Genomic DNA, 22674 nt, shown 5'->3' on the forward strand with positions numbered 1-22674 from the left:
TTTTTGTGTGATATGTACAGAAACAGCTATGACCCTATATTTACTGAAAGTCCTAGTTGAGATTTATGTTTATTATACGCATAAAGTCCGGTTCTGGCTAAGACAACTTTGGGCTTACATGCATGTTTTTTTTACAAAAGCAATGAAGTATAACATTTTTAAATAATACAAAAAATATCAAAGCTTGAAATCTGAATAAAGTTAAATACAATTACATGCTGAAGGATGTAAATATATACAGACTCAATGTGCCCAAAGTGAGACCAAATCAGCTTTCTGCTGCCCCCTACTGGTAATGCATAAATGTCTTTGTGAATTTTACTTTTTTTACCCTAAGAAATCAAAATTCTGTCATCATTTAGATTTTAAGTCATTTTCTTATCTAAAGATTTTGTATGTCTTTGAATGTTTTACACAAGTCCTACATACTATTAGTGCATTATTGGATCTACTGCATCACTTGCATGATGTATAAAGAACATTCTCAAGATAGAAAGTCGTACAGGTCCGTAATGACATAAATAATAACAGAATTTTCATGTTCTTATGGACCAACCTTTAGTGTTTCTCATTCCCCATTCAAAGGTAAGCATTTGAGCAAAAGCTATGTTTTACGCTTCCTCTTCATCTTCACTAGCTAGAGTGTCCAGCTCTGTGTCTTTGCACTGTACGTGCTCAGCTTTGTAAGCTTTCTGTAAATTCTCCAGCTCTTTAATCTCAGCGTGGAGCCGTTCCATATGAACAGAGCGACGGTTCTTCAGCAGCTTCATGGGAAGCGGGTTCATGTCGTTGAAGGCGATGTATGTGAGCTTCCTGTGAACAAAAGATGTGAGGTACAGTAAGTGAGATATATTCCACGAGAAAACGGCTCTTGGTTTTTTAATGGACAGACAGGGAATGTTTCAGGGAAACATTTCAATGCATAGTTTCTCCTCTGCAGTATTCTTGCTCTTTACATTTATTCATTTGGCAGCAAATGAACTCATCGCAAGCAATGCTAAGGTCATGGGTTCGATCCCAGGGATTGGACATACTTAAAAAACAAATGTATAGTAAAATGCAATGTAAGTCGCTTTGTATTTAAGCGACTGCCAAATGCAAAAATGTAAGTATATAGCTCAAAAATTACAATAGAAGGGGAGAGTGTTGAAATAAGAAATAATAGTAATAATAATAGTTTTACAATAAACAGAATTATGTCTCCTTTATCTCACCTTCCATCTGCAATAGTGTTGGATAAGAGGTGGAGATACTGGTACAACTCGGCACTATCATGAATCTTCAAGATGCTTTCTTCTCTGTATTTGAAAAGAGCAAGTGCATACCGGAATATCACCTGTGAGATAAAGAGAAAGAACAGGGTTAGTCTTTTTGTGTTATATTTGTCTTTAAGGCTTTTGTATTGTTGGTTGGAATGATGGAAAGTCACATGTACGCAAGATCCATCGGTCATAATCTATTTAACACTTCTCTTAATGCTTTGTGTAATGCAGGGTACCTTGATGCCCTCAAACAGGAAGGCGTCCCACACTTTAAACAGTATTTGGCTGGGCAGACTGTCTACAAAGAGCACCAGGAACCATTCGACTGTGATGAGTGACACGTCAACTTTTTGTGCTTCAAGATGGGCTGTGAGTCGAGGCAGTTTCTCCAACATGAGGTCCTTAAATACACGCTGGTCTGCCTGGAGAATTAGGAACACGAGAAAAAGTTTGTAGGAAAGAAGTTATAGACACAGAGGATTATACTGTAGGTGACAGCATACATGCAGGTTTATAACTCTTCAAAGATTTTAGAATCTACCTGACAGCCCACGAGGTCTTTAGTGTAGTAATCTTTTGGCATGATGAACTCCACAATCCCAACCAGACACCAGAAGGCATCTTCCTCATTCTGTAGTACTAGCAGAGCAATGGCCGCCAGTCTGCAGATAACACAGATTGGGATTTATTTTTCACTTTGGATGCATAGCTGCCAACTCGCAGGCTTAAAATGTGCTAAAACTAAACTAAATATTTACTAAAACTATCAAAACATTTCTGATAATTAAATCAAATACAATGCAGGCCTAATATTATTTGAAAAACATAAACATTTTTTTTTTATTTTGCCTTAACTATAAACCAAAAGTTAAGGCACTAAAACAATTAACTGGAAATAAATAAAAACTTCAGTAAATTTGAAATAAATTGAACCTAAATATGAATACAAATAATTAAAAGGAAAATTAATTATAAAATGCAAAAATCACAAACAATTTCTCCAGATTATACTAATAAAACACTCATGAAATATAATATTTAATATAATATTTAAAATGAACCTAATATTAATAAATCAATAGTATAAATAAAATAGATACATTCAACCAATAATGCAAAGAAATTACAAAATGCAAAAAGCACATAACAAAATTGTTAAGAATTTTAAAAATAAAAAAGCTAATCAAAAATATATTTAAAGAGTTGCAATAAACCTAAAATAAATAAATAAAAAAGTAAACTTGAAATATAAACAAATATATTCAACCTAAGCAGCAATAAAAAAGAATAATAAAATTTCAAAAAATATAAGATAAATATAAGATAAAAAAGCTGATTAAATATATTATATTATATTTTAACTTTCGTATGATTACAGACTTTCAGGAACCTTCTGATATTAGGACTGATATCTGTTAAGGTTGATCAATGAATAACCACTACATGTCAATATATCCCATGAATTTTGTTTATACTGACCCTGTATAAGGTCAGCATAATTCCTGGTAGGAAATATATTAGTGATAGTTCTCACTATGATCAATAATCAAATATCATTTAACATTTAGATTGTGTCCTCAAGATTTTGAAGATGTGTATAATTGTTGCACAACTAAAATTGACGGTTAAATTCTTTTTAGTATTGGGATTATAAACACCTGTTGAGTCCCTGGACGTAGCCGATGGTGGGGTTCTGCCACGAGAACGCCTGCAAAACCCTCTCCAGCTGTGGTATCAAAGGGCTTGAAGGGGCTGAAAAGTGTTGGTTAGATCTCAGCGTTCGATCCAGGTCCAGCTGAATCTGTCTGGGCACCAGGTGAGGTGAAGTTCTGCTCTTTTCACACAGTTCCTGATATCGATTGGGATAGCGTTCTCTAAGCGCTTTAGTTCTGGTTTGAATCAGGTAACGCCACGCTCTTGCTCTATGCTCGCACGGTAGGCCTGTCCGCAGGACATTCTTCAGTTCTGGCGATGAGGTGAGCTCTACTTCAACCCGTCCAGACAGGAGCTGAGCACAGCGAGCCAGCAGGGACCCATCACGTTCATCATTGTTCAGCAGGTTATGGGATCGGACTTCCAGAGCCTGGATCTTAGAAAGAAGCTTCAGGTCTTCAACTTTGTAGTCGACGGCGGTCCTAAAGCCATATTCATCATAATCACTGCGGAAAGTTGCGAAATATTAAAGTGAGTTTGTTGACAAAATTTTCATGGTTACCTATTCTGATACAGTTATTTTAACGTTCTCTAATACTCATTTTCAGATTAAATTCCCTCTCTCAAAATATCATCTTTGGTGTTCCACAGAAGAATGAGTCATATACAGATTTTGAATGACATGAGGATGAATAAACGATGACAGAATTTTTATTTTGGGGTTAACCTTCCCATAGAAGGTCATCATTCACTCACCCTCGAGTTGCAAATCTGTTTACATTTCTTTGTTGTGATGAACACAGAGAAAGATATTTGACAAAAATGCCAAACAGTTCTTGGCCACCATTGACTACCATAGTACGAAAAATTACAATGATTGTCAAAAGTGTTTGCTTTCCTACAATTTTATAAATATCTGCTTTTGTGTTCAACACACAAAGAAATTTATGAAGACATATTTCCTAATATGGTAGTCAATGGTGGTGTTTGCTTACAAGCATTCTTCCAAATATCTTTCTCTCTGTTCATCACAACAATTTACAACTTACAACAATTTATACAGATTTGGATAAACCTGAGGGAGAGTAAATTAATACAGAATTTTCATTTTTGGGTGATCTATTCCTTTAAGCTGGCACACAGGACTGGATTTACCTGATGGGGTTTAGTTTGATGGCTGTGTCCAGGTCCACTTGAACCACATCCTTGATCACCTTCCTGACCGATTCTCTCTGTTCTGGACTCAGATCCTCGCTCTCCTGGAGCTTCTGAAGGACGCCCAGATACCTGCTCTCCATCTGACAGTTATTGGCCTCCAGGAAAGCACACTGACACAGTAATTATTATTACAATCTTATTTTCAACTACTTTCTGAACTTGGAAATCATTTATATCATTTTACTAGACACCTTTTGGGGTAATAAGTAAGAGAATCACTTCACCTTAACTATCAGACATTTTTCCTGCTCTGAACTTTTTCTCCAGAGTGTCGTCAACTGGCAGATCTCTGAGTTTAAAAACTTGTTTTGAATTTTATATGCTTTCAAATCATCCTGAAACAAAGAAAACAAAAAGATAGAAATAAATACAAATAAAAACACAACCAAGACGGCTGTGAGCATGCCTTCCTAATGCACATTTCCCATTTTCTCAACCTTTTTTTACAAAAGATAATCTTTTTAAACATTTAAAGAGATAGTTCACCCCAAATTAAATATTCTGTCATCATTTATATACCCTTATATGGATTAAAACCTGAATATGGCTCTTTCTTCTGTGAAACACAAAATCAGATATTTTGAGAAATGTGTCAGTGGTTTTGTGTCCATGCAATGGAAGTCAATGCGGGCGTGTCGTTTCACAACACCTCTTCAAAATTTCTTCTTTTTTTGTTCTGCAGAAGAAAGTCATACAGGTTTGAAAAACTAAAACTAGAAAAAGTTCTCTTTCTCTTACTTTCAAATTCTCATTCTCGTGTGATAATTGTCTGAAGGTTTCTGACGTGACACCATTGGTGCATTGCTGGTCGGCCCCGCAGGATGTCAGCTTATCAGAAAGCTTTAATATCACTTCCTGTTTGGCCTGATTCTTATGCATGAGGAGCTGGATGTTCTGCTGGAGCTCGGCGACGTGGGCGTCCCTCTCGCTCAGATCCCTGTGGAGGGTCTCGTTCTCTGCCTGTAGCGAATCCACACGGTCTCGCAGTTCTGTCGCACGCCGCTCGCATTGTTTCAGCAGCTCCAGCCGTTCCTGCTCCCCCTCGGCTGCTAGAAACTCAACGCAGGTGTGCTTCTCCAGCTGGGCAGCTTCCAGAACTTTATGTAAGAGCGACACCAACTCCTGACAACATATACACAATACTGGATTATATATTCAAAGCATTAACCTACAAATGTGATGTTTGGTTTTGCAACCTTTTGTGCTTTGACCTCCTCGTTCAGTGAGAATTTTTCCTGTTGAAGGCGAGATGTGTTGTCTGGAGCATTTGGATCTTTATGGTCTGGAGGTTTGGATTTGTCCTTGTTGCTCTTTCGGTTTTGCGACAAGGCGGATAAACGGTGAATGAGGTTGTTTTCCTGCAGTTTTTCACTACTGGGGATAGCGGTGGATTCTGGGGCTTCAGAGGAAACGTGTGTAGGTCCTACAGAAGCTAAACAGAAAGAGATGAGATGACGACAATCTATACTGTATGTTCCAATAAATATATGTTCCAGTCATTACAGGGGAAGAATCTTGTGCTTACTAGGCATCTGTGATTTTTTAGAGACGTTTGGTTCACATTGGGCATCGATATGGAAAACACTTTGTCGTATTTCCTGTGACTGCCGGTGAAGCAGACTATGCATTGTGTTCCTGTAATGAAAAAAAAAAGGCATGTTTTGAGCAGGATACTACTATACTAAGTAGTAGATCTCTTTTTCTTTTTTCCTGAATCTCATATACATATATTCTTATTGTGTATTAAAATATTATTTAAGTGAACATTTGTGGGTGGGGTCTCTAATCTACAGTAGTTGGAAGAGCCTCATGAGACATGAGTCAGTTCAACACTGCACCTAATTCTCAGGAAATTCTGCATATTTTTGTCTAAATAATGGTCCAGCTTCCTTAAAATCAGTTTTCTACAAAATCATTTTTTTGTGTTTGTGTAGTCAGGTCAGCATTATTTCATTACACAGAGCAAATGCCTCCGGCTTCCAGCAGTAAAGCTATCAGAGCTCACATATGAAGCGTTCTACTCACTGGAGCTCAATAAGAGGATGTTTGATTGACATGTTCAGAGGGCTGTTCGTTCCTGGAGCGGGCAGACTGGCAGCTTCTTCACCCACCAGGCCAGGAGGTGTTTTTACTACTGGCAAGAAATCGGCTAGAAAACAGACAGAAATAAAATTAGCATCGAAAAAGTACACACATCCGTATGAAATTTCTCAATGTGTAAACCACAAACATGATGAAATACTGAATTGATTCAAAAAACCATTTAATTCAGGTCTTAAAGTCTCTATATAGTTTTAAAAGCAAGAATGTGGTGGAGGAGCAAGATCAAAGCACATTGGACATGGAGAAAAGCAAATTATCATCCACCCACATGCCTCCTGTCACTAACAGGATTTTTAAACCAAAGCACACAAGTGTTCGCAATAGACAAGATATTCTCTGAGACATGTTACTGTACGTGTAATTCGGATCGGTTTTTTTATTTTCTGTTGCTTTTTTATTTTCTGTTTTCTGTTTCTGTTAGCCAGACAACTTGTGTTTACACTAGGGTGAGGTAACATCAAGTCCCAGCATGCCTCGGATTCCTGATCATAACTGCATTCAAGATCCATTTAATCGCTGTGAGCCAGCGCAGAGCAAAGTAAAGCACAGGTTTTCAAACTTTTTCATGACAAGGACCCCCAAATATGATGAACCTCCTAAGAGAGACCCCCTTTCTAAAATACATTTCCATTTTTTGTATAAAGAAGCATTTGTGTGCTATTATAAAGATCCCCGGACCCAGTTTGAAAACACCAGTTTTAAAGAAAATAAAACAACCCATGGAAAAATCTTCATGATCATTTTTTTAAGTGTTAGTGGTCTTAAAACGCTACGCATTTCTTAGTCTCTATATAACTGTATGTTATATTAGCTCGGTGATGCAATTGTAAAGATTTTCTCTTTAGAGTTCCTCTATCTTTTTCAGCTTCGTCTGATTTCATTTCCTGCATGAGTGTAATTCTGCAGCTGGTTTCCCAATGTCTGGATGGCTTGTGGTTGTAAGAAAATCTTTTAACTTTCTGTCTAAAAGGCATAAAGAAGCTTTTAGCACAAGATTCTGTTAGCGTTGACTTCAAACCCCAGATCTTTGATAAGTGCAGGTTGTTTAATATGGGTTATTATTGAGACTCATTTTCAGTAGGTCTGAAGCCTTTCCATATCTTGCAACACAAGCATTCCAAATGGGCTTTCCTGCATTTGTAAACCCTTAAAGAAGAACTATGAGTCCTTGACATTTCCTGCCTCCACACCCTCTTGATGTGATTGATAACATAATGAGTGTAAGTCTGCAAGACGTTTACAAGCGCACACACATAAATAGATGTCTGTATGACTGTAATGTTCTGGTTAGCCATCTGTAATAAAAATACCACACTGCTGTGCAACCTCTGCTCTGAGACTACACATTGTGTTTCATGGATGACTTAAACCAAAAAGAAATGTGGTCAGCGGAGTAACCATTTCAGCTTATGTTGTGTTTCTGAATATTTCCCATAATCCTGTGCTTTCCACCTTGTATTCTTGGCTAGTCCATCTCTCCATATACCGTGTCTGTATTCAAAGCCTAGGGTCTAGCCATGTGTGGAAGTCAAATCCTGTAGAAACAATGACTTTCCATTTTGGGAAACTTTTGTTTTCTGAACACCAGACACATTGTCGGTGTGCAACTTTCTGATAATTTTAGCTGCAGCTCCACTGGCTATAAAAAGAGTCGAGTGTGGCGTATGCACCTGCAGTTCTTTCATTTTCTGTTAACTAGTAATACTAGCTAAACCGCTGAAACCTCCCTGAACTGCATTTGCCTTTATATCATATTTCATAAACAGTGCAACTTTCATTATGCAGCAAATCAGCATTAAACATACTTCCATATGAGCTGCTAGATTTCACGTGTCCTTCCTCAAGATCTTACTATATATTAGTATGCTGCAGATATTAAATCTGTTTTGTCTTACCGGCGCATGTTTGTGCCGATGGTGTGCTATTTAATGGTTGGTTATCTGATTTCGGCAGGGAGAAATGTCTGGTATGCTGCTCTCTGTATGATGCACGCTTCAACTGCAGCTGCTGCAGCCAGTAGATGTGTGCATCACGGTTAGGAGCCTGCAAACAAAGTGGTACGTTAGTCAAGCACAAGCAATGAATAAACATTTATTTATAAGCAGCAATAATAAGCAATAAGTGAATAAGCACAGCAGTATTAACCCACATGCTGGTTAGTATTCATGTGTTCATAAAGTGAAATACTGAGAAGAGGAAACTATATAAACATAAACAACATGAGGACGTAACCAAAGGTACAGTATTATTGTACACTCAAATGCAAATGTTAACAACTGACCACTGCAAGAATGATTACAAATGTTGTGATTCACATTTGCATTTACATGCAATTGTCTTTTAGTTTGATGATGGGCCATGGTTTTCTGCACTACCAATGTCTTCATGAATTTATAATCTACTTTATTTTTGCCTCTCTCTCTACATAATATCAGATCAGTGTGTGTAATACCAGTAGCCCTTTCTCACTGACCTAATTTCACCACCGCTGATACTAAAATATCTGGTGCATGTCACACCAAGGGCACTCATGTGACCAATTTTCCCCCTCAAAAACAAGTACCACACTGTCTGACTTCACTGATATCAACATGCTTTTGGAGCCAAGAGCAAAAAGAGAAAATGTCGAACAAGGTTTTAAAGGAAATGCATATTTAAATGTAAAATGACTGTCACCATTTATTCACCCTCATGTTGTTCAAACCCTGTATGACTTTCTTTCTTCTGTGGAACACAAAAGAAGATCATTTGAGAAGTCTTGCTGTGGTTTTGTGTTGGTTCCATGGAAGCCAGTGGGGGCCAACGTTCTTTAGAAGATCTTTTCTTTTGTGTTCTGCAGAAGAAATTCATATAGGATTGGAATGGCATGAGGGTGAATAAACTTCTGCAAAACATTATCTCAGATCGGCCATTCTGTAAAAATACAGAGTGAACTGTATAGAAACATCATACATTACTGAGGGAACATGGAAGACCGAGAGAGAGTCAGAGGTTGATGACATCACAACCCTGTGGACATTTCCAACTTCCTATAGCTATTTGTATGTTGCGTCAACACGACATGCAAAATTATGAAGTGAATCTGATCACATGCTCTGCCACCTGGTCAATATGAATGAAAAGCCCCCAAAAAAACAATTTCATTTGTGTCACATGATAGTGTAACAATACTTGTTTTTGATAAGGAATAAATGAATGTGGATTTTTTTTCAGGCAGTGTATTTTATAATATTGTATCATGCGACCTGGACACGTTTTCATAATCATGTATTTCCTGTATTCACCATGTTGTTGGTCAATCAGCATTCCTCCTGCATGTCGTTCTGCCCATTTGTTCCTTAAAATGTTACTATAATGGTTATCTCTCATAAATCACGATTACCTTGAGTATGAAAGTCCGCTCTGGGGTCTGAATGTGAAAGGTTCCCTCATCTACCAGCAGCGGGTAGCTGAACGTGGCACGAGACAGATCCACCTTACCCAGGGGATTGATGTCCTGTGCCGTGCGATAGTAAAACAGTTGACAGCTCTTCTCCTCGAAGGTGAACCATCGGGTCTTCCAGGATTTCAGGGGTCCACCTTGCTTGCTGAGATAGCCACACAATTTAGGACTGGGAGAAGAAGAACCTCCAGAATTGACGTTGGTGACGTCTGGTTGAACGGCACGGATCTGGGTGTCTTCCTTTTCCCGAACCTGTTCTGGCATGCTCCGAGTCTGTTGGGTCGTTTCCTCAGAACAGACACTCTGATCTGCAAGAGTTACACATATGGCTGGTGGAGGGGATGAACAAGTGTTGGGGAGTGGCTCGTTCTCCATCTGCTTAAAGGAATATCAGTCTATTGATCACACTAATTCAAAGAATAACGATAAGAAATTCGATTTGGTAGGATGTTCAGCTGTTCATGCGCATAAATAATGACACGTTGTTTTAAAAGTGTAGTCCACATTAATACTCTATACATTGTGCCATCAAATTGTGACTAATAGCATATCCATATATGTTAAAAAAAAGAAAGGCACATAAAATGTAATATACATTTATATTAAACAATTATTAATAAATAATTAATTGATATAATCAAACTTACTATAGTAATACTACAGAACAGTACTACAACAAGGTGTTAACTTACATATAAGCACTTCAAAGTTATTTTATTATGATAAAAACAATGTAAACTAAACATTATCTAACGCTTAACAAATCAGCGGTCAATTTACATTAAAATATGGTAATATAGAAACACTGTATTTATATATCTGAACAATTTGTATTAAGTGCAATTTTCTGTTTGTCTTATCTTTTATCTGAAAACGTTCCCCAACTTTTGCTGTACTGTTACACATTCTCAATAAACGTCCCGCGTGCATTCTTCACGCTGCCATAATGAAATACATTGTTTACATAACACATGTGAAATACTACCTTCTGTTAAAGAATAAAGCCAAATTTCTTCAGTCCTGTTTGTCCAGCGCGCACCTCCGACAAAAGTTTGTACGTGAACACTTCCTTGATCAATGATTCATATTTCTTACATTGAGTCCTAAGTGACAGATCAGGGAGAAAAAACACAAGTTGGGGTAGGGCTGTAATAAGTCTTCAGTGGGTGTGACGGAACTTGCAGAAGAAGCCTCCCTATTTCATGACATTGAAACAGAAAACAAAACATGACAACTATCTAAGTTTTTAAAGGCATACATTAGTGACTTAACAGAGCGTTTTTGTGAGTGACTGAATGAACGCTTCAGATGCCGTGTCACGTGCTTTGTGCGTTAAATGTATTCCACAGTCCCTTTAAGGAAAGTCTCTCCTCTCCGGGCAGATATTGCAGTCGTACAAGACCTTGTCCGAGCTACTTGGGTGCGGGGAGGCAGATACCTCTAAAATATCTTACTAATATAAACAAGCGAAGAACATATTTCTAACTGAGATTTAAACTCTCTGAACCCTATTTTGTATTATTATGCTCTGTAAATACAGAATTAACAAGTTCCTCCAGCTATTGCGCAAGCGCTTCACAACGCTCCCCCACATCAACATTTTATACTCTTTGACATCACTTCGCAAAAGGTTCAGTTTTTAATTGATGACAATATTTATTTTGACTAGAAGGCGATTAAGAACGATCGTATATCGCGGTGCACTTTCCCCCATTCATAGTAACACCGCTGCAGCGACTTGTTAACATCTAAGGTCTTTGGTGTGATTTCCTCCGCGACGACAGGGGGCGCTGGTTTTAAAGACAGCGTATAGCGCAACTTGATCTTTGGCGTAGAGTTCAAGCTGCGCTGTCAACAACGTGTGTATGTTGAAAATGTCTGTAGATCAAGTGATCATTTTCTTTATTTAGCTGGAAACAAAGCACACGGCGTGGTAAGTTCCAATGATCGTTGTGTCTTCAAGAAAGAAATATACGTGTATGTACACGTGCACGTTTTAGACATTAATTACCCTTCTTTGTGCCCTGCAAAATAGTAAATTGTAAAATGAGTTGGATATTTTTTCGTGTTCTCCTGTAAAGATCTTGATAATATATGGTTGATTGGACTAAATGGAGTGTCGTTGTACAACATTTGATCAAGGGCACTAGACACAAATAAATGCTATGTGTTGTTCCTGTTTAAATACGTCAAAATAGTATTGTAAATTATGTGTGTTATTATTGTATTTAAAAAGTGTTTTGTGTGATGTTAGTGTAATTTATAACTAGTGTTATTTATGCAAATACATTCGTAGAAATTCAATTAAAAGTAACTTATTTCTGAAACCTTTTAGTCGTACATAACATGGATACCATGGTTGGTAACTATTCAGCACGATTGAATATCCGACCAGCACAGTATGACTATCTGAGACCGTCACAGTACTGCTTGTGCAAAGCAGTCATACTCAAAATTTAAACTAGTTGCAGATCTCGTCTTGTTGAAAAAGCATCTGCCCAAAATGAGAAACCTCAGTCTGCTGCAGCGCTGGAGATGTTTGGATCTTCCGATTCCAGGATCTCCGCAGTGTTTCGCCATCAGGAGTGATGCTGGGACAGTTCTGGTGGCCTCTGAGCTCTCCATCACTGAGTATAACCCTCGGACCGGAGAGGTACAGTGAGATACTTATTCCATTAGTCTCACACTAAACAGTGCAGGTTTTTACAAATGAGCTTAGTGGTTAAATGACGTACTGTAGGTTGGGGAAGTAAGGGTTGTAGGTTTGAACCCCAGGCATGGCAACTTTAACCGAGGTGGCTTCAGCATAATTGCCTTTGTATTTACATTGTGTATTTACATCTGTGTTTTTGTAGGTTTATAATGAGGCGTCTCTGACTGCAGACGACTATCTCCCAGAAGATGGTAGTGGTGTTGTTGTGGCGATTCAAGACCTGCCAGATCAGGAGTCCGTGTGTGTGGCTACAGCGAACGGTGATGTCATTCTGTACAACCTCAACACCAATCAGGTAATCTGAATTCGGTTTTCTTATAAAGTGCATGTACCTTTGGTATATATTCTATTTAACAATAAGAATTTCTCTCTCACAGATAGAATGTGTTGGTAGTGTAGACAGTGGACTAACCGGTATGACATGGAGTCCAGATCAAGAGTTAGTGACACTAACCACAGGTCTGTATTATTCAGATTCATTACCAGTTGATTCTGATAAGAAGCTCTTTTCATTGAGTGTGTTTTTGTCTTTTTTGGAATGGCAGGTCAGCACACTATTATCATGATGACAAAAAACTTTGAATCTATAACCGAGGTGGAAATCCATCAGGATGACTTTGGTGAAGGTATATGCCACAATAAGCTTTTTTACACCTTTTAATAATTGTATTTAAAAATAATCTCGAAACCTTTGTTTGTAACATTAATTACATTGATGTTGTAGTGTTAGTTAGCGTTCCCATTGTGTTTACCAAACATAGCAGATGTCAAGTTCGACTTCAATATATATATATATAAATATTGTCTAAAAAAGTCTTACTCATATTTGGAATACAGCCATTGTATGTCAGACTCCCTAAATTGAGATTTTCCTTTTCATCAGATAAATTCATCACAGTTGGTTGGGGGAAGAAAGAGACGCAGTTTCATGGTTCTCAGGGCAAGCAGGCAGCCCAGAGGAAAGCCGCTGTAAGGACTGTTTCCTTTACTTAACCAAATCAATCAGTATATGATGACTAAGTTTTCTCTTGACCCTAACCTCACTTTCACAGGAAGTGCAGCCTGCCGTGCCATGGGACGACAGGAAGCCCAGGATCACGTGGCGTGGCGATGGACAGTTCTTTGCTGTTAGTGCTGTTTGTCCACTGACCGGTGAGAATCTCCTCTGTTATTTGTCGCTACCTAAAGTTTGTGACAGTCACAGTATAGTAGCATTCTGTGATTCAGGTGCTCGAAAAGTTCGAGTGTGGAACCGAGAATGTGTCCTGCAGGCCACCAGTGAGGTTGTCAATGGTCTGGAGCAGCCTCTTAGCTGGAAGTACGATTTCATTTCTTAATTTAGAAATATTTCTAAGCGATTTATTGTGTCAACACTCAATGTTTGGAGCCTTTGCGGACAAGGTGAGTTTGAATCTGGCTCACGTGATCTCATGTGCTTTCTTGTAGACCCTCAGGCAGCCTGATCGCTTCCACACAGCGACACCCAAACAAACACAGCGTGGTGTTTATGGAAAAGAATGGACTGCTGCATGGAGATTTTACACTGCCCTTTGACAAAGAACAGGTCAAGGTAAGGCATCCCTCGTCCCGACAAAGAAAATGTACAGAAGATCTGTGTGTGGTTACAAATGAAGATTGTTTGTATTTGGGTCAGGTGAAGGAGCTGTTGTGGAACAGTGACTCTACTGTGCTGGCTGTCTGGATGGAGGATTTAAAAGCAGAGAATGGTCATCCAAACACATACAGTAAGATGAAAATCAAACAGTCTGCTTCGTGTTTTTCTGATTTTACTTGACGGTTTGTGCCTCATTCGAAAAACTTCCCTAGGCTTACATTATACAATGGGTTGGAGGCAAATCTAGGAACCAGAAAAATACATAGACTCGCAGATGATCTTTTTGTAAACTTTATGACCTGTTTCTTTTTCAGTTCAGCTGTGGACTGTGGGGAATTATCACTGGTATCTAAAGCAGAGTTTACATTTTGGCAATGAGCCTCTGAAAGCTCCAGCAGGTGTGTGCTGGGATCCGGAGAAGCCCTTGCGTCTTCATCTCCTGACACGTGGATGGGCCAGCTACACTTACGAGTGGGGTTGGAACACCCAGCGTAGTCATGGCAACGACTCCTATGACAATGCAAATGTGGCCGTGATTGATGGAGGTAGGCGTGACCACTCTGCCGATCAGTTTTAGCTTTCAATGTTTTATTTCAGAAAGTGCTCTGCTTTGTTCCGTAAACGTCCTCCAGATGATGTAAGAGTGGCAAACATGTGTTTTTCAGATAAAGTCCTGGTGACAACTTTTCGCCAGTGTGTGATCCCACCACCTATGTGTGCATTTGAGCTTCAACTTCCTGTTCCTGTCAACTTGATCACCTTTCATTCTCAAGTACAGAGGACCAATGAGCTCGCAGCTCTCGCGGCCGATGGGTGCATTCATGTATACAGTCAGGGTGAGCTGATGGGAAACTGTAAACCAGTATGGGGATTTGGTTTTCTGCGCTGAATAGATGTGACCTTGAAGTTTTCTTTGATATATTTAGGGAGTGGTGCTGGTAAAGATGATGTTCCTGGTTCCGGATTTAAAGTTGTTTCAGCACCATTAGAACTACAAAAGACATACAGGTATTTCTGATATACAGATCGTATTGAGTTTCAATGGTTTCCCTTTTAAATTTGAATACTTTTTGTGACAATTTCTTTCTTTTTAAGCATTCAAGCATAAATGTTCACCATTAAGTATGTTCTGTACTTTGACGTCTGTGTTTGCAGGGTCGACATGGATCAGGATGAACCTCTGACACTACGCTTGCTGCTTTGGTTAAATGAGGACACATTTTTGGCGGTAGTTTATGGGAAAAGCTTGAGCCGGATTCTAAAACTCACGCCATCTGATACACTCAAGGATACACTGGAGATCAGGTAATACAAAAATGTCATGCACCTACTGTCTCGTCCACATTAGGCCTATTTTACATTGATTTTTAATGTTTTTAAACAGCTCCATGTGCTGTGTAATGACGTTTTCATATCTGTTTCTCAGGTCGGAGTTTCCTGTGGATGGTCATGTGATCAGCTTGTGTCACTGCCTAAGAAGCGGCACCGTTGCTCTGCAGCTTGAAGACGGACAAATAAGGAAACTTTTCATGGGTTAGTTACATGCTTAGTTTTGGCTACTTCATAATTGCATCATTTATTGTTTTTTTTAACGTGCGAATGTTTCATACAGACTCTTCAGATCTCAAAGTAACAGAATGGAGGGATTTTACTGGCAATACAATCAACTTTCCCCGACCTTGTGTTCAGACAGCACTGTGTACCCTAAACGGAGAGGTAAACTTGAGTTTCGCGCATTATTCGTTATCTGATTTGTTTCACATCAGGCTTTTCTTCAGTTCCAATTGAATCAAATGATCCCAGGGGATTGCACATACCTAAGTATAAATGTATAGGTTACTGCAATGTAAGTCGCTTTGGATAAAAGCGTCTGCCCAATGCATAAATATAAGATAAACGTAAATGAATTTCTCTGTTAACAGGAGTATTTAATAGGCCTCACAGAAAGATCTCAGCTCTACATCGGTGACTCGCAGGTTTGTGTCAGGACTCAAGAAACATTATTCATTTGTTTTACATACATCTTTTTTGTATGGTCTTATTCAACCTTAATAAAGAGCCTTTTGAGAAGTTGTACAAATTAAATCATGTTGCTTTGTGTTCAATAAAAAGAAATTGCACGTAATGTGTATGTTTAATAAGTTAATGTGTAAAATAATAAGATAAGATTATAAGTTCTTCAATCCTAGCAAAACAACTGCTTACGTTTCTTCTGCTCTTTTAAGGTGGCCTCCAACATCTCCTCATTTTTAGTTTACGATGACTTTCTTTTGCTCACCACACACTCTCACATGTGCCACTGTCTAAACCTCATCACGCTCTCTATTAAAGGTATGTGTCAACTCATTTTCAAGTTCTAAGACATAATACTTGGGGAATTCCAGGGTTTTGGACGTGACATTTTGCATTATGGACGTGACTTAAAAATGCTCAGAGAATGAATCTGTTACGATTATATTGAACCATCTGTTTATATTTTACGAAATCCTTGTTGATAGAGTCTAAACATCAAAAAATGTCAGTCTATGAAAAAAATTATATTTAAAAAGGGAAATATACATGCGTTATGGATGTGATGAATAAAGGATGCGGTTTTTGGTAGATGTTAAACTTTGTAGGGTTATGTAGCGTTACGGATGTGACCATCCTGAAAATGGCACTAACCTGACTATTAAAAATCATGCACTAAATATAAAACAAATGCTTTACAAATTTGAAGAGAGATCTTACAGGGGTATTTGAACCACCAACTGTGCTGTTACCATAGTAAAAAAGGCTGGTAAAAACAAAAAAATGTGTTGTAAGGTTGATATTTCCACAGAATTGCCCATTTACTAATAGTACGTAAACACAGACATGCATGTAACACGTTATTGGTGTTTGCTCAGGTTTGCAGTCAGCTCTGAGCTCAGATGGCGGTCAGAACGATGAGACGGTACGGAAAGTGGAACGAGGCTCTCGAATCGTTGCTGTGGTTCCTCAGGATACCAGACTGATCCTACAGGTGAACAGAGAGTTACTGACACACGTGATTGTGTTTTGTTGGATGTTAAGTCATCTATTTCTGACATGACATTTGGTAAAACACATCTTTGGTTGTTTTTAAGATGCCACGAGGGAACCTTGAAACAGTCCATCATCGGGCTCTAGTGCTCGCTCAGCTCAGGAAGTGGCTTGATGGGTATTTTCCTTTTACACAAATGAAAGAGTTGAACAACCAGTGAACAATAATTACTGGATAACAAAACCCAAAGTCATAATAAACCTGACATTTCTAACTTTATATTACACCTAATATGTTGAAAAATGTTTCTTGTTTCAGCCTCAGATTTAAAGATGCTTTCGAGTGCATGAGGAAGCTGAGGATCAACCTCAACCTCATTTATGACCACAACCCTGCTGTGAGTGACCTCACTCTGATGTCATTTCCTCTTTAAGGGCTAGAATTCCTTACAGTGATTAGCATGTGCTGTCATCTCCTAAATGAACAGCAGCACTTCCACACACTCGCTCTTTCTTCACCCTCAGGTGTTTCTCCAAAACGTGGAGATGTTCCTAAAACAAATCGATTCCATCAATCACATCAACCTGTTTCTCACTGAACTCAAGTAAGGCTTTTTCAAATTGAGACTTTGAATGTCTCTTTGTCATCACTTTTTCTTGAAATATGTTGTCGTTCCCAGAGAGGAAGACACCACCAAAACAATGTACCCATGTCCTGCGAGCACCACCTCCAGTTCAGCTCCAGGTAAAGCAGGGAAGGTCGACATCATCTGCGATGCGTTACGCTCCACAATGGAAACTCTTAACATGCACAAGTAAGCGTTATCAGATATATTCGTGTTTGTTTTATGAGAGCTCATTTGCAGGAAGGTTGTTTATTTCGCAAGTCACCTTATTTACTTCTATGACAAATCTTGTCACAGATATTGTTTATGTATTCTGACGTCTCATGTGAGAAAGACTACCCCAGAACTGGAAATCTGTCTGCAGAAGGTTCACGAATTACTAGGTGAGCTCACCCATTTCTTTTTCTTCTAAGGATGCTTCGAAACATATATAAATATATGTAAGGGATAATCCACGGCTAACCGTGCATTAAAGGATCCTAATAAACGACGTGGAGGCGAAGAACCACACGTGGATTATCCCGCTTATACCATGGTTATTTTCCACGTTAAAGCTTTTAGTGATGTTTACGGTGTCATTTTAAATCAAACAGGTGAATATGACGGTTATTTTGTCAGGTAATTTTAAATGAAATCAAACTGACTGGAGCTACCCATGTGTTTACGGCTTTTAGTGCAAACCTTCCAGCCAATCATAATCCAGTATTCAAACAGATCGTGGTATAAGCGCTATATAAATTAAAGTGTGACTGACCGCATTAAAGTGTGGCTGACCGCGTTGTGACATATGTGTGATGTTGTGGTCAGTGAACCCACCCAGCGCCGACGATGCCGTGAGCGCAGAGGAAGCCCTGAAGTATCTCTTGTTCCTTGTGAATGTTAATGAACTTTACGAGCACTCCCTCGGCACCTACGATTTTGACCTCGTGCTCATGGTGGCGGAGAAATCTCAGAAGGTCAGTCTGCAAATTTGAAACTTGCTGCATCTTGTCGTTCGTATGTTGAGGTTAGTGACATATTCAAATGTATGCCGCGTGTAGGACCCCAAAGAGTATCTGCCCTTCCTGAACATGCTGAAAACTCTGGAGCCGAACTATCAGCGCTACACCATCGACAAACACCTGAAGAGATACAGAAAAGCTTTACATCATATCAGCAAGTGTGGTGAGCTTCTATCCATCAGCAGGTGTCTTTTTTCTCACATCATTCCTTCGGTTTCTACCATTTGCTAAATTCTCTTGTTCTGGCGGGGGGCTTCAAGGTGAAGAACATTTCACAGAGTTGTTAAGCCTAGTCAAGGATCATAGACTGTACAACGATGCTCTCGAGCTCTTCCCCTCAGGCAGTCAGCAATACAAGGTCAGTTATATTTCTTTGGAGCCGTGTAGTAACATTTACAACGTGTCTTGTACCAAACGTTTATGAGCATTATGAATGCTAGAGTATGTTTAAGGTCAAACTCTTGTATTTCCAAAGAGAAAGAAAATGCCCCCCATCTATTCCTCTGTTGCAAAATTTGGTATTACCTATATGGTTTTAAAAAGAGAACTTACATTGTGTGAGTATGTAATACAATAATACTTCCAAAACCTAAATGTTGCCCCTGACTCCTGTGATGTCATCAGTCTCTGAGCGTGGGCTATGCGGAGTATCTGGTCGAGCAGCATCAGGCAGAGCAGGCGGGGCTGTTACTATGGCGATGTGGCGAGACCGTCCGTGCTCTCCAGGCTTTCGTCAGCTGTATGAGCTGGAGACACGCCCTCGCTGTGGCAACACACATCCCCCTGGCACCCGAACAGCTGACGCAGCTCGCAAGAGACCTGGGAGGTGAGGTGAAAAGTTTGTGTGTTCGTGTGTGTGAATCATTCTTGAGAAATCTAGTGCAAATATTTGGATAATTCAAAGGTCAAATATTATTCGGAATGCTTATGTATAGGAGTCCAATTGTAACCAAAGCTGAACTCGTTTGCCTCTCTTATGCTATAAGTTATGCATTGCACCTTCATACAAACACACAGATGTTATGAGTGTCTGTAACGTTTAGTGTTCGTTTAATGTTTTAGAGAAACTTCTGGAGGCCAGAAGGCACACGGAAGCCGCTCTGTGTTTGGAACTGTATGCTAAGGTACAGGAACGTTTTTTTTATATACAGCATATATTTCGTAATGGTCGTTGTGCACTGACCTGTACTTGGATTTTTCATATGTGTCTTATAAGCGAAGATCTTTTGGCTCTCTTTTTCTCTGTTCTAATGGTTGTAGTGTGTGTGTTGACAGGATTGTGAGGAGGCGATCTCTGCTCTCATAGAGGGAGCCGCATGGGAAGAGGCGCTGAGACTGGTGAGACATTTGCATGATGTAATGCTGTATAATAAACAACAGTTCAAGACTACATTAAAACAAAACTGACACATTTATCAGTGCTTTATATTTCAAAGGATTAGCTTCGCCTCTGAACACCATCGCATCCTCTTGTTTGTCAGCTTTGTTATAAACTGCAACTTTTTCATTTCAGATTTATTTGTACAACAGAGAGGACTTCATTGAGACTAATCTGAAATCCGCTATTTTAGATGGTAAATTGTAAAACATTTTTTAGTCATTTGCTTGTTTCATTTTTTGCAACATCTTAACTTTATACTCTATAGCTCACAGCAGTCAGATGTCCTTCATCGAGTCCCAGAAGGCTTTGTTAATCCGTCACAAAAATCGTCTTGCTGTGGTACGAGAGCTCAAAGCAAAGGCCAGTCTGGAGTTATTTGGTAAACAAGAAGTTTGATTTATATCCATTGATTTTCTTTACGTTAATGAGAGTTACTGGAGAAAAGAATCAAATTTTGTGTCAGATGTGATTCCTACATTAACAGAGACATAAAGGAATAGTAAGAGAACGGTGTTAGAAATATGTTTGTGTCTTGTTACAGATGAAGAGGGTCCTGACTGCGCAGATTCTGATCTCTACTCCGAGGCCAGTAGCGTCCTGACCGGCAGCAATCTTGGTTCAAAGCACTCCCAGAGTAACTCGCGCATCTCATCGTGAGTGACATCACAGCAGACGTGCACACAAAAAAAAGGGATGGTTCACCTTCAAAATAAGATCATTTACACTTATTCTTGTCATTTCAAACCTTTATGACTTTTTTTGGCAGAACACTGAAGAAGATATTTTGAAAAACATTGAGAACAGAAAACGTTTTTTGTTGCGGACATTTTTCAAAATATCTTCTTTTGTGGTTTGCAGAAGAAAGAAAACCACACAGGTTTAAAATGACAACATGGTGAGTAAATGATGACAGCATCTTTATTTTGAAGGCGAAATATTCCTTGAACAATGACTCTGAACATGAAGGTGATTCTGAATGAATGTCCTCTACAGGAGGTCGTCCAAGAACCGGAGGAAAGCAGAAGGAAAAAAATACAGTCTGAAGGAGGGAAGCCCGTTTGAGGACATCGCCCTACTGCGTTCACTTATTCAGATCATCACTGTTGTCGACAAGATGAAAGGTCAGCTGAGGTCACCCTTACAGTATGATGTGGAATTTCACATCATTTTTAAACACTTATTGTGACTCTGGTCTGACCCTGCAGAGGAGGTTCACAACCTGCTGAAGGTTCTCGTGCTCTTCCTGTTTGATGTTCAGGCCGGCAGCCTGCAGAGAGAATACAGTGAGCTTCTTCAGCTCCTTGAGACCAGCATCCCAGATATTTGGAGTGAGAACGCGCAACGGGGCCACAATCCAGTGAGTCACAGAACCATGCACGCATACACATGCGTTTATATAATAATCTCATATTTTATTTTCCAAACAGCTCACAGGTCCTGACTCGACAGCCAATAGCATTATGGCATCGTTTCAGCAGCAGAGACCGACCGCGTCTCCACAAGGTGAGCGATTCATAAGCTCACTCTCAGTAAAAAAGCTTCATTCGTGTGATGTTTGCTTACAATCTCTCTTCTGTCCTCAGATCCAGAAGTCCTGATGGCACCCAAGATGAGAAACACTGTCAAGTGGAAACTAACCATTCTGAAATAGCCTGTATTTAACATTTTTCTTTAGTTGTATTTTATGAAATCCAGCATTGTTTAATGGTACATTGTGGAAGAATTAAAGATAGTAAAGGATGTAGTTGAGTGTTACATTTTTTTCCTTTCTGATTAACTTCAATATGCAACATCGATATATGGCTTGTTGGCTTTAATATTCATTTTTTTAAACTTATATAAAACAATCATTTAGGTCAGTATTGCGTTAATATTTGTCATCTCCAAACAGATTATGTTTTAAGGAAAATAACTTCTGTTTCTATAGCCCATTTTTCACAATTATTTGCGAGCAGCTTCACATCCATATAGATACTAATAAGAGAACCAGAGATCTATGAAAACATTGTGATCCTGAAGTTTTCTTACTGTAATACTGTATACTGACAAATTGTCTGAAAAAGTGAAACTGAAAAGTTTGTTATTGGTGTGTTTTATTCATATAGTGCTAGTAATTGCTGTAGCAAATTGTACACGGGATGTATACCGACTGTAAAAGTATTTATTAGATTGTAATGCGTTTCTAAATAGAACGTTGATGATAGATAAATAAAAAACTGAAAACCAATTTCTGTGTTCATTTTCATCATGTCTGTTTTTGCTTCTTCAGTTAAATTCCTTGTGCCTTCAAATTTTAAACAAAACATAATTTATTTCTAATGAAGGGCTGTTCTTAACTTCCATAAGCTTAGATCGAGTCGGATGGGAATGACCCTAAACCAGCTTCAGAAAGCTTCTTCAACCCATCAAGTGATAAGAAAACATTCAAACAACCCTCTGACTAGTACATACCTATAGTCATTTGTACTTTTTTGTCATTTTGATAAAAACAGAATTGGCCAAAGAACCACTTCCTTCAGGTCAGCTTGCTCACTCCCATTCCTTAATATGTTTATTTTTAATGAAACAATACTAATTTGATTCCCTCAACCACTGATCTCCTTAAAAAAATGAAAATTATTTAATTTAATCAGCCTTCATATAATTTCAAACCTGTA

The 22674-nt window shown here is 38.8% G+C and overlaps 2 protein-coding genes across 5 annotated transcripts; one reads left to right on the forward strand and one right to left on the reverse strand.

The window, feature by feature from the left end:
- Window positions 1-37: 37 nt before the first annotated feature.
- tbc1d2 (TBC1 domain family, member 2) lies at window positions 38-10969 on the reverse strand. Of its 3 annotated transcripts, none has more exons than XM_056769075.1 (14): window positions 10664-10969; window positions 9619-10056; window positions 8132-8279; window positions 6159-6282; window positions 5659-5768; window positions 5330-5565; window positions 4872-5255; window positions 4358-4468; window positions 4071-4243; window positions 2921-3421; window positions 1804-1924; window positions 1499-1684; window positions 1215-1336; window positions 38-813 (listed from the first exon to the last, which is right to left on the reverse strand). In XM_056769075.1, exons 2-14 carry the CDS (start codon window positions 10051-10053, stop codon window positions 612-614), a joined length of 2853 nt encoding a protein of 950 aa, XP_056625053.1. In that variant the 5' UTR covers window positions 10054-10056; window positions 10664-10969; the 3' UTR covers window positions 38-611. The 3 variants fall into 3 exon arrangements, with proteins under 3 accessions (XP_056625053.1, XP_056625054.1, XP_056625052.1); XM_056769076.1 differs by having other exon boundaries at window positions 40-813; window positions 9619-9986; XM_056769074.1 differs by having other exon boundaries at window positions 40-813; window positions 9619-10053.
- Window positions 10970-11502: 533 nt separating this feature from the next.
- Window positions 11503-22244, forward strand: elp1 (elongator acetyltransferase complex subunit 1). 2 transcript variants are annotated; one of them, XM_056770223.1, is made up of 37 exons: window positions 11503-11611; window positions 12144-12331; window positions 12534-12686; window positions 12769-12850; window positions 12937-13017; window positions 13275-13360; window positions 13444-13543; window positions 13619-13709; window positions 13838-13961; window positions 14046-14136; window positions 14321-14551; window positions 14672-14842; window positions 14933-15014; window positions 15162-15311; window positions 15433-15539; window positions 15619-15722; window positions 15929-15982; window positions 16232-16337; window positions 16895-17010; window positions 17114-17187; window positions 17329-17407; window positions 17535-17614; window positions 17690-17824; window positions 17933-18018; window positions 18443-18591; window positions 18676-18799; window positions 18897-18994; window positions 19261-19462; window positions 19699-19760; window positions 19912-19974; window positions 20150-20210; window positions 20283-20396; window positions 20559-20670; window positions 21011-21138; window positions 21223-21374; window positions 21445-21520; window positions 21601-22244. In XM_056770223.1, the coding sequence occupies exons 2-37, from the start codon at window positions 12182-12184 to the stop codon at window positions 21666-21668; spliced, it is 3942 nt and encodes a 1313-aa protein (XP_056626201.1). In that variant the 5' UTR covers window positions 11503-11611; window positions 12144-12181; the 3' UTR covers window positions 21669-22244. The 2 variants fall into 2 exon arrangements, with proteins under 2 accessions (XP_056626201.1, XP_056626202.1); XM_056770224.1 differs by having other exon boundaries at window positions 11515-11611; window positions 12150-12331.
- Window positions 22245-22674: the final 430 nt, after the last annotated feature.

The sequence above is a fragment of the Triplophysa dalaica genome, chromosome 16, assembly GCF_015846415.1.
Source record: "Triplophysa dalaica isolate WHDGS20190420 chromosome 16, ASM1584641v1, whole genome shotgun sequence".
In the NCBI taxonomy this organism is placed as follows: Eukaryota; Metazoa; Chordata; class Actinopteri; order Cypriniformes; family Nemacheilidae; genus Triplophysa; species Triplophysa dalaica.

Excerpts from the sequence above, each read along its gene's own strand:
- tbc1d2 (XM_056769075.1), bottom strand. The coding sequence starts at position 10,053 with ATGGAGAACGAGCCACTCCCCAACACTTGTTCATCCCCTCCACCAGCC. Across the intron at positions 5,769-6,158 it reads CATCCTCTTATTGAGCTCCA|GAACACAATGCATAGTCTGC; the intron begins GTGAGTAGAACG and ends TTTTCATTACAG. Across the intron at positions 1,685-1,803 it reads AAGACCTCGTGGGCTGTCAG|GCAGACCAGCGTGTATTTAA; the intron begins GTAGATTCTAAA and ends CTAATTCTCCAG.
- elp1 (XM_056770223.1), top strand. The coding sequence starts at position 12,182 with ATGAGAAACCTCAGTCTGCTGCAGCGCTGGAGATGTTTGGATCTTCCG. Across the intron at positions 13,544-13,618 it reads TGCTGTTTGTCCACTGACCG|GTGCTCGAAAAGTTCGAGTG; the intron begins GTGAGAATCTCC and ends TCTGTGATTCAG. Across the intron at positions 21,139-21,222 it reads TGTTGTCGACAAGATGAAAG|AGGAGGTTCACAACCTGCTG; the intron begins GTCAGCTGAGGT and ends CTGACCCTGCAG.